At 28.0% G+C, this 14,904-nt stretch overlaps 4 protein-coding genes across 7 annotated transcripts; 2 read left to right on the plus strand and 2 right to left on the minus strand.

The window, feature by feature from the left end:
• Positions 1 to 2: 2 nt before the first annotated feature.
• Mrm2 (Mitochondrial rRNA methyltransferase 2) lies at positions 3 to 814 on the minus strand. The gene has a single exon (XM_012283236.2). It carries the CDS (start codon positions 812 to 814, stop codon positions 59 to 61), a length of 756 nt encoding a protein of 251 aa, XP_012138626.2. The 3' UTR covers positions 3 to 58.
• A 252-nt stretch (positions 815 to 1,066) lies between these two features.
• On the plus strand, positions 1,067 to 8,017 carry LOC100882251 (WD repeat domain phosphoinositide-interacting protein 3). Of its 3 annotated transcripts, XM_076537263.1 has the most exons (9): positions 1,067 to 1,274; positions 2,022 to 2,195; positions 2,269 to 2,526; positions 2,600 to 2,801; positions 2,878 to 3,101; positions 3,173 to 3,330; positions 3,404 to 3,446; positions 5,730 to 5,912; positions 7,436 to 8,017. In XM_076537263.1, the coding sequence occupies exons 1-6, from the start codon at positions 1,208 to 1,210 to the stop codon at positions 3,277 to 3,279; spliced, it is 1,032 nt and encodes a 343-aa protein (XP_076393378.1). In that variant the 5' UTR covers positions 1,067 to 1,207; the 3' UTR covers positions 3,280 to 3,330; positions 3,404 to 3,446; positions 5,730 to 5,912; positions 7,436 to 8,017. The 3 variants fall into 3 exon arrangements, with proteins under 3 accessions (XP_076393378.1, XP_076393377.1, XP_003702463.1); XM_076537262.1 differs by having other exon boundaries at positions 5,730 to 8,017; XM_003702415.3 differs by lacking the exons at positions 5,730 to 5,912; positions 7,436 to 8,017 and having other exon boundaries at positions 3,404 to 4,893.
• On the minus strand, positions 2,915 to 6,831 carry LOC100883136 (uncharacterized). The gene is made up of 5 exons (XM_012283244.2): positions 6,713 to 6,831; positions 6,457 to 6,631; positions 5,928 to 6,013; positions 5,722 to 5,857; positions 2,915 to 5,102 (listed from the first exon to the last, which is right to left on the minus strand). Exons 1-5 carry the CDS (start codon positions 6,791 to 6,793, stop codon positions 4,912 to 4,914), a joined length of 669 nt encoding a protein of 222 aa, XP_012138634.1. The 5' UTR covers positions 6,794 to 6,831; the 3' UTR covers positions 2,915 to 4,911.
• Positions 8,018 to 10,321: 2,304 nt separating the features above from the next.
• Positions 10,322 to 14,892, plus strand: LOC100879370 (UPF0193 protein EVG1). 2 transcript variants are annotated; one of them, XM_003702390.3, is made up of 5 exons: positions 10,322 to 10,769; positions 13,106 to 13,239; positions 13,501 to 13,597; positions 13,877 to 14,020; positions 14,550 to 14,892. In XM_003702390.3, exons 1-5 carry the CDS (start codon positions 10,673 to 10,675, stop codon positions 14,768 to 14,770), a joined length of 693 nt encoding a protein of 230 aa, XP_003702438.2. In that variant the 5' UTR covers positions 10,322 to 10,672; the 3' UTR covers positions 14,771 to 14,892. The 2 variants fall into 2 exon arrangements, with proteins under 2 accessions (XP_003702438.2, XP_012138632.2); XM_012283242.2 differs by lacking the exon at positions 10,322 to 10,769 and adding an exon at positions 10,807 to 10,843.
• Positions 14,893 to 14,904: the final 12 nt, after the last annotated feature.

A 14,904-nucleotide genomic window follows, 5' to 3' on the forward strand; every position in this document is an offset into this window, starting at 1 on the left:
GATTATATTACAAATGAGTTTATTTATTAAACAATTTGAAATTTACATAACTTAACCATCACGCTGCATTATTGGACAGAGTTTTTACTCCTTTAAATCCTGTTGCTAAAAGGAACTTTTCAGTAGAATCATCTCTAGTTGCTTGTGGCCTTACATTTCTAACATGTTTATAAAATTTTAAAAGATCCTGTTCTAATTGCTGAGACTGTCCACCATCCCAAATTTTACAAACAAATGTTCCATCTATGCATGTGGTTTGTAAAGCAAACTTGAAAGCAAGATATGCAAGTTTTATTATATTCACATGATCTATATCCCTTATACCAGATGCATTTGGAGCCATATCTGATAAAACTACATCAGCTTTTCTATCTTTTAATAGTTTTAGGAGCTCTTTCTGTGAAGCTTCTGTTGTAAAGTCCATATTACCCAATAAAGTTGCACCTTCGATTGGATACATTGGTATTTTGTCTATTCCAATCACTGTTCCAACAGCTTCATTATTTACACCATTTGCATTCGTTAATTTAATAGCAACCTGGGTCCAGCTACCAGGAGCAGCACCACAATCGATCACAATTTGTCCAGGTTTCAAAATCTTAAACCTTTCATTGATTTCTAATAATTTAAATGCACTTCTGCACCTGTAGTTTTCTTTCCTCGCTTTTTCTACATAAGGATCTTTCAGCTGCCTTGTAAGCCATAATTGCGAACTATGTTTCTTTCCTTTTAAATTTTGTGGTGTTTCTCGATACAAATTAGTACACGTACGAAAATATTTTACTATTAAGAAATTACTACATGCACTCTTCATTCTGATTATCAATATAACCTCAAACTAATATGAACTTGTATCAAAACTATGTACACAAAATAACTGAATATTTGAATGTTATTTGCTGTTTCTTCATCTGTACATTGTACAAAGAAAATTAAAACGTATTAAATTTCTTTTGATTAAATCCATAACACTGAACATAACTTTTTGTAACTATATCAATACTTTATTTATATGAACGTTGTGATCTACTTCTATAGTATCAGCTGATTAAAACGAAAGAATACGCATGCGCAGAGACCCTACGATGGTGACGGAACTTCGTAGTTACGAAAAGTATCTAGTGTTGCTTGCCGGCGAAGATGTAATAGAATTCCACGAGTAAACCGATCATTCGAGCTAATGTTGCGATTAATTAAGTGATTTGCAATGAACTTAACTGCAGGGAATCCTCACGGGAACGGCTTGCTTTATGCTGGTTTCAATCAGGATCAAGGTATGTGACCGAGCGTACTACATTTGACAGTCCGGTCATTTACTGTCAAATTCATTTTTTTATTCCTAACCTCTATATTTAATGTCTGTCGTACAAATGTATCAAAATTGTATCTTTTTATGTAATCGATATCGTTTTAATAATAAGCGGAATATTGTTGGATAATACTATTGATTAAAAACCGTTTATATACAAAAATATAATGTCATTTTCGACTTCCTAACCTTCTTCATGTGAAATTTATGTCAAATTTGAATAATATATTCGCGTTAAATTTAACTTATCGAATTATTCATACAAATTTTATTTTTATTGATATTTCAGTTATAGTCTTTTTAAAATACTTAAGTTTATATATATATATATATATATATATATATATATATATATATATACATTATTTTCAGATTGTTAATACAATATAATTACAATATTAAATGAAACACTTATTTGTAATATTACAGGTTTTACTCAAATTCTTTGAAAATTAATTTATTTCATGTATCATCTTTCATTTTCTTGTAAATTGTTTTTTTTTACATATCATTTGATATGATATTAATTCATAAATAGTACATTGATAATCATACAACAGTGATGGTTTATCTCAATTTCTCCATGTGTATATATGAAGTAAGAAGCGTAAATACTTCAAATACCATATTGCAGTTTTAAAGAAAGAGATAAATGTGTAACGCTGGAAAGATAATAATATCATTATTGTGTACATAATCTTTCCATTTGTAGGATGTTTTGCTTGTGGTATGGAAAATGGCTTCAGAGTATATAACTGTGATCCTTTAAAGGAAAAGGCACGTCTTTTTAGTGATGGAGGCCTTGGTTATGTTGAGATGCTATTTAGGTGTAACTACTTAGCATTAGTTGGCAGTGGAGCAAAACCTATGTATCCAACGAATAAAGGTAAAATGTTTCATGTATTTTCAGAAATTATAAACAAAAAGAATATGTCACTTATCGTATATAATACTTGCAGTTATGATATGGGATGACCTAAAGAAATCTCCAGCAATTACTTTAGAGTTTAATGCCCCTGTAAAGGGTGTAAAATTAAGAAGAGATAGGATAGTAGTAATTTTAGAAGGTGTGATAAAAGTTTATACATTCACACAAAATCCTCAACAGCTTCATGTTTTTGAGACCAATCCAAATCCTAGGGGCCTGTGTGTCTTATGTCCAAACAGTAGTAATTCCTTGCTTGCTTTCCCTGGTAGAAAAAATGGACATGTGCAAGGTAAAATTTCATTTAATAGATTTTAATTTTTTCAGTTCTTTTTTCACAAATCAGTTTTTTCTTGCTTTCACAGTTATAGATTTGGCTAATACAGAAAAGCAACCATTAAATATAGAAGCGCATGAAACACCATTATCGTGTATAGCTTTAAACTTACAAGGTACTAGATTGGCCACTGCTTCAGAAAAAGGTACCTTGATAAGAGTATTTGAGACACAGAGTGGAAATATGATTAATGAACTAAGAAGAGGAGCAAATCATGCAAATATTTATTGGTAAATAAGAACAAAGCACTGTTATAAATTATTTTTACATCATCATTAGTGATTTTATTAATTTATATCATTACAGCATCAATTTTAATCATGATTCAACTTGGTTATGTGTAGCAAGTGATCATGGTACTGTACACGTTTTTGCTGTAGAAGATCAAAAATTAAATCGTCAATCTAGTTTAGCATCTGCCACTTTCCTGCCAAAATACTTTAGTTCAAGCTGGAGCTTTTGTAAATTTCAAGTTCCAGGTGGCCCCCAATGTATGTGTGCATTTGGAACAGATAACAATAGTATTATAGGTCAGTAATATGTTGCAGCAATATTTTATTTCCTAAATATTCACATATAACAATTTATGATTACTTTACAGTAATATGTGCAGATGGTAGTTATTATAAATTCGTATTCAACAATAAAGGTGAATGCACAAGAGATTTCTATGCACAGTTCCTTGAATTAACTGACGATAAAGTGTGATTGGAGAATAAAGAGGAGATAAACTCCCAAATATAGGAAATTTAAAAAATTGTATGTTATTTAATTTTCTGTAATATATCGATTACTAATTGGACGGAAAGAGTATATTTTGATACATTTTCAGTGTTCGTGGAAAATGAATTTACAAGAAATAGTTTACATGAAAAGTGAGTACTGTTTGTTATTTAAAGTCGTACTATGTGGTACAGGACCAAACGAAAAGTACTATTATTTGTTGGCGTTATGTGCACTGTGCGAGAATTATTGCTAACAAATTGAAAATGAACTTTAAGGAATACTATAACATGTTGTTATTGACTTGTTATGTGGGCCTATTCTACTTATAGAACAACAAGTTCTTAAATGTTACAGAAAAAAGAATATTAAATTTCATTGAACGCGTCGTTGTAAAAAGTAGTTTTCTTACATAAGAATTAAAAGAATTTATCATTATTATTGACGCAAAAGTATCATATGAAAGACATCATTGTAATCAAATCATTTTTTTGTAGTATACATATACCTTGTTAATAATTCAATCGCGTTTTTTTTTTATATATATTTATTTTATAAAATTATGAATCTTCCGTCTAATATTATAGAATGTATATGAACGCAATTTATATCTCGTATCATGAGTTTCAAATCAGTTGTAAATTATAACATTTGACTAATCATTGAATCCGTCTTCGCTGGTTAGCCAAATAAGTAATGGGACGTATATAACGTAATAGAGTTTTGTAATCTTTATTTTTATGATCTCCGTACATTTAATATACATATACACAAGAAATAACTACATTCACTTGTTAATATTGAAATATTACCACAAAATATCAACGTTGTAGTGTCATTAAGAACATGACATTGAGTATTAAAATAAAAATGAATATGAGACGAAACTCTGTATTTGTATATAATAAAATATCAATGATCAGATACAAGCAATGTATTTTATTCTTTTTCTTTTCGAATAATAAACCTTACGCAACGCTAACAATTAAAATTCAGTCTTACATAAGGAGAATATCATCGTATGGAAACTTAAGCTTTCAATAAAATATCGTTTAGAGAATTTCGGTATTATGGCAACGATTAAGATAAAGAATATATTACGATATATGCGTCGCCGCTTTTCGATATGCAATTTTATTATTAAAAATTCAAGAACAATGTTAAACTTCTGTGCGTTGTTCAAAGTGTAATTATCAAAGTACCGTTATAAAACAACGCGAATTATCAACAATTAATTGTAACGCATGAGCAAGATGTAACGCATGTAATAATATGAAGCAAGCTTTTGTACTGCAGATCACTTTTGAGCTTCGTAAAATAAACGTCTTCATGTCATGTATTATGATAATGTACAGTGTTTTTCCAACATAAATTTTTCACATTTTCTTTGTCAAACATTTCACTTTTCTTTATAGGCAAAGATAATGCTTAGTTGTCATAATTTTGTACGACCATTATAAATCTTTTGTACCGTTCCCGATTGTTTGTTTAAAAAACACTGTCATTTGAAGAATATCTCTCGGTACCGAGAATCTTGTAACCAAATACAATTTCACATTTATTGTAACAAATAAAACCGATTTTCTGTAGCTACTTCTACATCGTTTTGTAATATCTTTAAACTTCATATGGTTTGTTCGCGTGTGCCGGAACGGCTTTTGATTTTTGTACCACCGGAACTACAGGCTTTTTCTTTACTCCGTGGAGAATATGAGTTAAACCTTTCTTTGTTTCGAGACTTTTGTAAGTGCTGTACACCACAAACCACACGTAAGAACTGGTAATTACCAGAAACAGAACGATTAAACCTAAAACAATAGATATCATAAATCATTAGGTTGTACAGAAAATTTTGCATTTGTTTTTTAAAAGTATTTCATTTTCATAAACTTCAGTCGATTATATGCATATTATTAGATAACAATGATGACTATATGGTGTATTCTCTAACATTGTTTACAGGCGCTTAACTTTTAAAAATGTTGTGAACACAAGTCAATTAGTTTTTGAGTTATGCATTTGCATATCAATAATTCATAGCAGAACTTTTATCAGTAAAATTACGGTGACTAATTTTGCAAAATAGCTATAATTTTATACAATTAAGTTGTGTTTAAAAAAGTAAAAATGAAAATTTTATTGCAAACAATTCTTTTAAAAATTTGTAATATGCAGTGAAATTGAATAACCTGTTTTACTTATTTTTTTGGTTAAATTTGTGGAAATGTTTGAAAAATGGAGATTAATGTTAGAGAATAAACCCTGTATATCTATTATAGGTAAAAATGGTGACAGTAGACTGAAGTTATGGTTTGACAAAGTTTTTAAAAAGTTCTGTGCTGAACTTTCTTTATAACTTGATAAATTATTAATAATGAAATAATTTCTAATATTGTAAAGAAGTATTTAGATTAAATGTGGACATACGTTCACAGATATCTGCTTTGCCGCCTAGCGTGGCGATAAAAGGGCAGTCTTGTTCCACCAAAAACAAGGAAATTGTCAATGCTGATATTATGGTCATCATGACCATCATCCAAGGCGCCATAAAGTGACGATTATTCTACCGGAAGAAATGACTTCTTTTAAATCAAAATATTACTCTGGTGCACAACTAGGTATAGTATTATTACCGTTAGCGCACCGTACAGAAGCAAAATAGTGGAAATAAAATGTATCACTGTGATCACCAACCCACAATACATTGAGTAAACCGTTTCTAGAACAATAAAGAATTCTCTCAAAATTTGTTCACACAAATGAAGGAAAATTAACTCAAAATAAATTTCCAGGAGAATATTTTAATGTAATTAATTTGCAAATATAAAAATATCTTTTTAAATTTCCAAATTTTTAAACTTCTTTATTGGCAGATTTGTTAATTTAGAAATTTAATAATTTGCAAGTTTTTTAATTTAGAAATTTGATAATTTGCAAACTTATTAATTTAGAAATTTGATCATTTGCAAATTTAATAATTTAGAAATTTGATAACTTAATAATTTGGAAATTTAGAAATTTAAGAAGAAATCAATATTCTAGGTCCAATATGCAAATAAAGACCTAAAAATTGATATAATATTTTAAACTAGAATATCTATAAACATTTCAATGGCCATAAAGTAAAATATAAAGTTGTTCTGATTATAATTAAGTAAGCACCAGTTGCATTATGATGAGCCATATCCATTTTCCTAGTATTAAGATGATTAGATGAAATATCTTCTAAGGCTTCCCTCTCTAAAGCATCCTCTGTATCCCTCACCACCATTTCTTGTATTCCCATAGCGTGTACCAATGCCAGCACAAAAAATATCATACTGAAGCCTGACGTAAACTGTATTAAAAAAATTTCAATTAATTCAAATAATTTATTTATATCTACCATATAAAAGAAATAAATAATTGTTATATTTACCAGCTGAAACACAGCTATTAGCACTGTGCCTTGCTTCAAGTTAAAATAGTGTAAAAAGTTTTTTAAGAGTCCTACTTTCATTTTGTTTTATTTTATAATAAAACTTGGAAATATTATTCCTGAAACAGGAAATAAAATGATTTATGACAACACTATTAAGATTAATAGATTCTATTTTTATTATCTAATCTTTTTAAACTTAGTGTTCTCATATCTTATTAATTATAAAAATCAGTGGTTGTAGTACAATTGTGATAATAACATTGTGATGATAACAAAATTGTGATAATAACAGAATTGTAAAGATAATAGAATTGTAATAATAACAGAATTATAATTTGCAGAATAGCATTTGAGTTTTTTGTTAAATTTAATTTTGAAAGAAAAAATGAACACCAAAACCTATTTCTTTTTATAAACCCCAACTGATACAATCAAAAAGGTGAATTCGTACAATCTCACATTGGGAATCTTGAAAACAAAAAAGTACACAATAATGGCAAATGTTTTAAAAATAATAAAAGGTAATACAATTGTAATTTGCAGAATAGCATTTGAGTTTTTTGTTAAGTTTAATTTTGAAAGAAAAAATGAGCACCAAAAACTATTTCTTTTTATGAACCCTAACTGATAAAATCATAATGGTGAATTCGTACAATCTCGAAGTGGCAATCTAGAAAACAAAGAATACAATAATGGCAAATGTTTTAAAAATAATAAAAGGTAATCCGAGATGGGAGTCGCTGCGATCGTTTCGCCCGTAATGACGATAACAACAACACGAAAAAAAGGGGTATCCCCGCCGCACCAGGGATGCAATTAGTCACCAGAATATTAGCTTTCCAAGCGAAAGTATACTCCGTCACTCACCTGGCAGAAAAGAGAGCACGAAATATTACTAAAACGTAGCTCACAACGAGAATCAATAACTTTCACTGTCTCTCGCTCTGTTGAAAGCGAAAGATTTGATTGTCGAGCGGTATCATATATGAAGTCTAAGATCTCGAACGAAATTAATCCTTGTCACGGCGATCGAAGATACAACACGAAATTCAAACGATTTACTTGCGGGTGAATCCGTGTACCTTCGACGCGTAAAACGCAAGTTTATTCCGTCCAGGAGGTAGATCTACCCCTGGTGGTAAATTGCACGACATGCGCACCAAGCCGATCCACTGCCGCATCCTTCAAGGTGCATCCATCCCAACTTGATCATTGATTGATACTGCCGCAAAATTAATGTTTTCCTGTTATTTTACTGCTAATTGCACATTTAAAATAAACATACATTATATATTAAACAAACTATTGAGCTTGCACTTATTTTGGGGGTAAATTGATGTTTGCAGATTCATACATTGTGTAATTTACTGAAATCTCTTAGGATTTCGATAAAATAATTTTTGAAGCAGTAACATTCTTTCAATGTTTTAAATTCTAAAGAGATTTGGCATTTTTCATACTTTACTCTCTTCAGAATGAATTTGTAACATTAGTAATTCTTATGAATGTAATAAAAGTGGTGAACTGAAATATCAAACCCCAGGCAATTTTTGTTAATAATTGCTTTTGTGTTGCACTTGAAAATTAATTTACTTGGAAATCTACAGAAAATGAGTTACTCAAATTTAAAGGAATTTTTATATTTTAATAAGAATTTTTAAATAATCACAATCTTGTATATCCAATAATAGATCATTTATCTTAATACTGTAATATACTATTACAATTAGTATTTAGGATTAGTATTAGTAACAGTATTTAGGATTCTAAAAATTATTCTTTATAAAATCTTGAAGTTTTAAAAAATTTAACAAGCAACGTAATATTAAAAATCTTAATAACTGTACTATATACAAGTCCTACAGTATGTAAGATAAACTAGTTTCATAGTGAATGATAAACTAGTTCGTTAGGGTATAAGACAAATTAGTTCATTGGTTCTCAACCTTTTCATAGACAAACACTAAAAATAAATGAATTAATCAATTTGTAAAATAAAATATTTTGTTTATTTAAACAAATTAGCTGGAAATAAATTTTTGTTAATTTTCAGTTGGTTAATAATAGAATTTTAATTAAAATATTTTTGTTTAAATATTAAACTTTTAGTAGATTCTTTTAAATATTAAATTTTTCGTATATTCTTTTAAACATTAAATTTTAATATATTCAAAGTATGAGTTCATTTTTGACAGAGTAAAAATAATAAATATTCTCAATGTAATGTCGATAATTTTATTTATAAATACAATTTTAAAAGCTGATTAAAGAATAATAAATAATAAGTGAAGAATTATCAGTATATCTATAAGGAGTTCAGTAAGTACATAAATGATGCTTCTGATTCCAATTAGGCATTTAATGAAACTGTAATACAGTATTTTAATGAAAGTATAAATATGAACAGCGTAAAAAGGAGAATTCTTCAGTTATGTAATTATACGTAATGGAACGGTGATTGATCGTTAAAAATGATTTTTCTTGTAATTATGAGAGAATTAATTTCTTGTGATGTTATGTACATAGTTTAGTTCAGTGTAAATATATAATTTTCTTTGAAGGAGTGACTCTTTCGTATTGTCAGAAATATTTACAATTTTACTATCATTATTATTATTATAGTTTTATTAATATATTGTAATTTTTATTATTATTATAATTTAACTAGTATACAGGGTGGTTCACCACATTTTGCTATCTAGATTTGCGTCATTGTTATTACTCATAGCAAACAATGTTTCAGATGAAGTTGAATGGTTTTGAAAGGGGCATATGCTGGTGGTATATTTTTTTTGTAGGTGGACGTGTAAAGGACATATGAAGGTCATTAATGTTTTTTAAAATGGAATCATATATTTTTTATTGCATCAGCTGATACTCCTTCATATTCTTTACAAAAAAAGTATTAATCTATTTATGTAAAGAAATCATTAGTTTAGGAGATATTTTAATTCTAACTTCTTAGGAAATCGTGATTTTCTGGTCAATATTATGAATTGCCCTAACTGAACAGCAAATGTTTTTCTACATGCTTTGAGAGGTTACTTGTCACTAAACGAATTGTGAGTTTTTGTTTTTTTTGTTACACAGTAACAGTGAAATTTAGTCTCTGTTACGTCTCTAATACGATGAATACAACGATACGGTGAATTATCACAGAATAATGAATTATTCTAAAGAAGAAAAGATAGACATGTTATCAGTTTATTTTGAAGCTGGGAAAAGTGCTACACATGCATCAAAACAGCAAATGTTTTCTGTATAGTAATTACTATAGTTAGCTAGTATAGTAAGCCACCCTGTATAGTAATTATTGCTATCACAATCTAATTACTGTATTATAATTATTAATATTTATGATACAGTTTCATTACTATGTTGAAATTATTATTATTACAATTTAATTACTATGTTGAAGTTATTATTATTACAGTTTATTTACTATATTATAATTATTGTCATCACAGTTTAATTACAATATTACAATTATTAATATTTATATTAATGTTTAATTACTATGTTGATATTATTATTATTACAATTTAATTACTATATTATAATTATTATTATTACAATTTAATAACTATACCTTAACTATTACAATTACAATAATTTTATTATCATACTCTATTATATCACACAAATATTACAATATACCTTTTACATTTCCACATAATTCCACAGAAGGTAAAAGCATTCTAGTTCTAACTAGAGCAACGAACTAGTCGATAACGAAGCTCGTAATATTGACCAGCACAACTTCAAAAAAGTTTGAAAGTTAGTTCGATCGTGGCTGAATCGTCTTTAAAGTAGTCATAGAAACGCCATCTTGATTATTTGTGGTTTCTATCAAGTCAGTTACCATTGTCTTTTCGAGGTGTAACGAATTGTAACATTTCTAGTTAATAAATTGCTTGATAGTTGTTAATAGTGTATACCATCGTACAGAAGATTGACATGGACCGGAAGTATCAGAGGGTTGAAAAAGGGGTGGGCGCGTTTCATCACCCACCGAGAGCGAAATACAGCGAGGACACAAAAAATCTAATTAAACGTAAGCAGCTTAGTGAAAGACAATGGTAAAAAATAATCAATTTCAGGAGTAAATGAATTTGCTCACAGAATTAGGTAACCTACATTTGTTAAATCCATTTTATATATTCTGCAAGCGATAAGATAATTAAAACATGTGTATATGCAAGGATAACATTATTATTGTACATCACGTTATCGTATTTATTGGTTAGTTTATTATTTCATTTTAAGAATATTATATTTGTATTGAGTAGCAGAATGATATATGTATTAAGCAACAAAATTATGTATAATAACTACATAGGTTATATACACTTAGAATTTTTAAATGAGTACAAAACAAAATTTTTATTCACCCCCTAATTTCAATATTGAACGTTTACTGTTCGTCTTTTCATTCTTAATTAAATTGTTACAACAATTTTATGCAGTAAAGAATGGTCCATTATTACAAAGTAATTGATTCATAAATCCGAACATATTGTACAAGCTCCATTTTGATATATTTTTTAATTTTATTTAAATACTTGTTTTGAAATTAAAGAGTTTGTTTTTTCTATATTTCAAATAGTCAATTAATATTAACTTTCAAAAATAACTGATTTATTGAAATTGATTTAAAAATATGTGGTTTTGGATTCAGATTTGATTACGGAATGAACAACGAACGTTTTTCTTTTAAAAATACAATTGAACATAAATAAAATTGAATATCAAGTACAAATGAAATTCTTCTTAATCAACGGCTTGAAAATAGAATTCTTCTTGTCCGACGACGACTCCGATGATCACCGCAAAATTCGCGCCACTGGCGCCATCTAGCAGTGAACGACAAAACTACCTAAAGAACTACCTGAAAAAATTCTTTTTTCACAAAATAACAGCTTTACTATATATGCATAAATTTATAATCACAAGAATAATTTAAATAATAATAGTAATTTATTTAAATAGTAATAATTTAAATAATAATAGTAATTTATTTAAATAGTAATAATTTAAATAGTAATAAACTAATTTTTTTGAAGCACGAGAATCAATAATTAAAAATGCTATATTTCATGGACCCAGTGGCGCGCTTTTTAAAACTTTATAATTAAACCAATATAGATAGTTATAACAATGCATTATTAAAACGGTAACAAAATTCGTAATTAAAATTAAAAATGACAATATAACATGAAATTCATGTACTTATACTCGTTAGTCCTCTACTGGACTTGATTTAATGATGTTTAATTAACGTACACAATAAGTGGTTACAGTGCAGAACGCATGGTTTGCGGAACCCACTTTTATTTTTCCATTTTGACTGATACGTTCATTTAACGTTCGTATTAATAAGCTAATCTGCACGTTAACGGAATTTCCCACATTAACGGTAATTACGTTCGTAATTTAGTTTCCGTTTGTTTTTTCTCTCTTTTCGATTTTAATTGCAGTAAAACGAAATTTACTCTTATACAGAGTAATTGGTGATAAATATGCTGTGGTAAATGAACTGAGAATTGAGCAGAAATTTTGAAATTTTTGCAAGTGGAAAATTTAATAATTTCAGAATTCGGAAATTTGGTAATTTGATTATTTAGACATTTGGAAATTTAGTAATATGGAGGATTAGGAAATTTGAAATTTGAGAATTTGAAATTTGGAAAATTTGTAAATTTGAGAATTTGAATATTTGAGAATTTGAAGATTTGAGAATTTGAAGATTTGAGAATTTGAAATTTTGAGAATTTGAAGATTTGAGAATTTGAAGATTTGAGAATTTGAAGATTTGAGAATTTGAAGATTTGAGAATTTGAAATTTTGAGAATTTGAAGATTTGAGAATTTGAAAATTTGAGAATTTGAAATTTTGAGAATTTGAAGATTTGAGAATTTGAAATTTGAAGAATCTGAAATTTTGAGAATTTGAAGATTTGAGAATTTAAAATTTGGAGAATTTGAAGATTTGAGAATTTGAAAATTTGAAAATTTGAGAATTTGAAATTTGAAGAATTTGAAATTTGAAGAATTTGAAGATTTGAGAATTTGAAGATTGGGAATTTGAAATTTTGAGAATTTGAAAATTAGAGAATTTGAAATTTTGAGAATTTCAAATTTGGAGAATTTGAAAATTTGAGAATTTCAAATTTTGAGAATTGGAAATTTGAAAATTTATTTAATTTCTAATTTTATAATATGTGATATCATACGTTCTAAATAAGTATACTATACCTATACTGCAATAGCCCCATATGTACCTACATATTTTTATTGTATATTGGTTAATTAGTTATTCAAGTATTCATCTCTGTAATCTACAATTTATAACAATTAAGAATTAATTTTATCTTCTTCTTTTATACCACAGTTTTAATGGAAGAGTCTAAAGTAAGTATGATGAGAAGGAAATCAATTCAAGAAGCAATCGACAGGGGTGACTCCTTACCAGCTCCTATTGATAGATCGAAACAAAATGCAAACAAACGCAACACCGAATATCGGGTAAAATAGAATATCTAATAAACTATTATATAAGACAATAAAATTCACTAATTTTATAATAAATTACCTTAATCTAGTAGCAATTTGACAATAATTAAATTTACTATTTTAATAATAAATCACTTAGTCTTACCTACTAAGAAGCTATTGTGCAAAATACTCAAATTTTCTACTTCTATAATAACTTACTCTAATAAATGTACTAACGAATTATTATATAAAATAATCACATTTATTACTTTAATAATAAATTATCTGCAGGTCATGATGCCTTCCGTTTGGAAAAGGCGAACGCAGGATATAATTATTCAAAGTGGGGCATACGAGAGAGAACAGTACAGAAGAACATCTCCACTTCGTAAGACAATTTTAAACTTCCCACAATAATTTTAACTTTTATAAATGTAATAACGTGAAATATAATACTGTTACAATTTTGGTATTTCAATATTGTTTTTGCACACATTTGTTTTCTTTGAGGCTGCATATACTCTTTTTATCACACAATTGTCTTTTTTACTGGGCCAATGATCATAGCAGTCGAGGCCCTTATAAAATCAATCAATCAATGTTTTCTTTACTTTTGTTAACATATTCACATCATGCTTTTACTGCTTCTAATTTTGTTAAACTACAGGAAATAAAGAGAAACAAAAGCGCCACTTGGCGTGCATAATGGCGTACGGGAAGGATATGCCGGAAACTCCGCGTGGACCGAAAATTCACCACAAAGGGAGGCGAGGACAGAGTTTACCGGACGATGTAAATCCTATTGACGATTGTAAGAGATAAAAATCAGTTAATACGTTATAGAGATCTCTGACTATTTATACTCGTTATTAATGTTTGAGGGTTATCAGTATTTGGTGGTGAATTTGAAAATTTGTGGATTTGGGAAATTTAATGTTTGTTATTTGGTATTTTAGGATTTAAGGATTTGAGAATGTAGACATTTAGAATTTAAGAATTTGGAAATTTGTAACATTTAAAAATTTAGAAATTCGGGTTTTGGAAATAAGGTTTTGAAATTTAGGTATTTGCTTGCTAGAAAATGATAAAATTTGAGAATTTAAGAATTTAGGAATATGTCTGAGAATTTAAGAATTTAATAATTTGTAACATTTAAGAATTACAAAATTTGGATTTTAAAATTTAGGTATTTGGTTGCTAGAAAATGAAAAATTTTGAAAATTTAAGAATTTAGAAATATAATCTGAAAATTTGAGAATGTAGAAATTTTCAATTCTGGTATAGTGCTTTTACTGAAACTAAAATATCAACAATACTGTATTTTTTATTTTGTTTTACAGTGGTACGCGGAATCCAAGAAAGAATGGAATTTCTAAGCGACATGGAATCCCTAGGAATGGGAAAAAAATATCGCCCCATAATACAACAAGAAATAGCACAAAAATTGCGTTTAATCGAATCAGTGGACAAACAAAAATGCAAAGAAATCCGCAAAGAAATTAGAGAACTCGAGAAACCTTTGCCAAAACCACTTCCCTTAGGTCCATTGGATGATAATTAATAATTTTTATATTCTCAACGCTTTTATACTTAAATAATTTATATTTTTGATCACATTTACAAAGTATATTAACAGTATTCTAAAAACGTAAACTTAATAAAATAATTACTATTACTGAAATATTTTTATTGAGA

The sequence above is a fragment of the Megachile rotundata genome, chromosome 11, assembly GCF_050947335.1.
Source record: "Megachile rotundata isolate GNS110a chromosome 11, iyMegRotu1, whole genome shotgun sequence".
Lineage (NCBI taxonomy): Eukaryota > Metazoa > Arthropoda > Insecta > Hymenoptera > Megachilidae > Megachile > Megachile rotundata.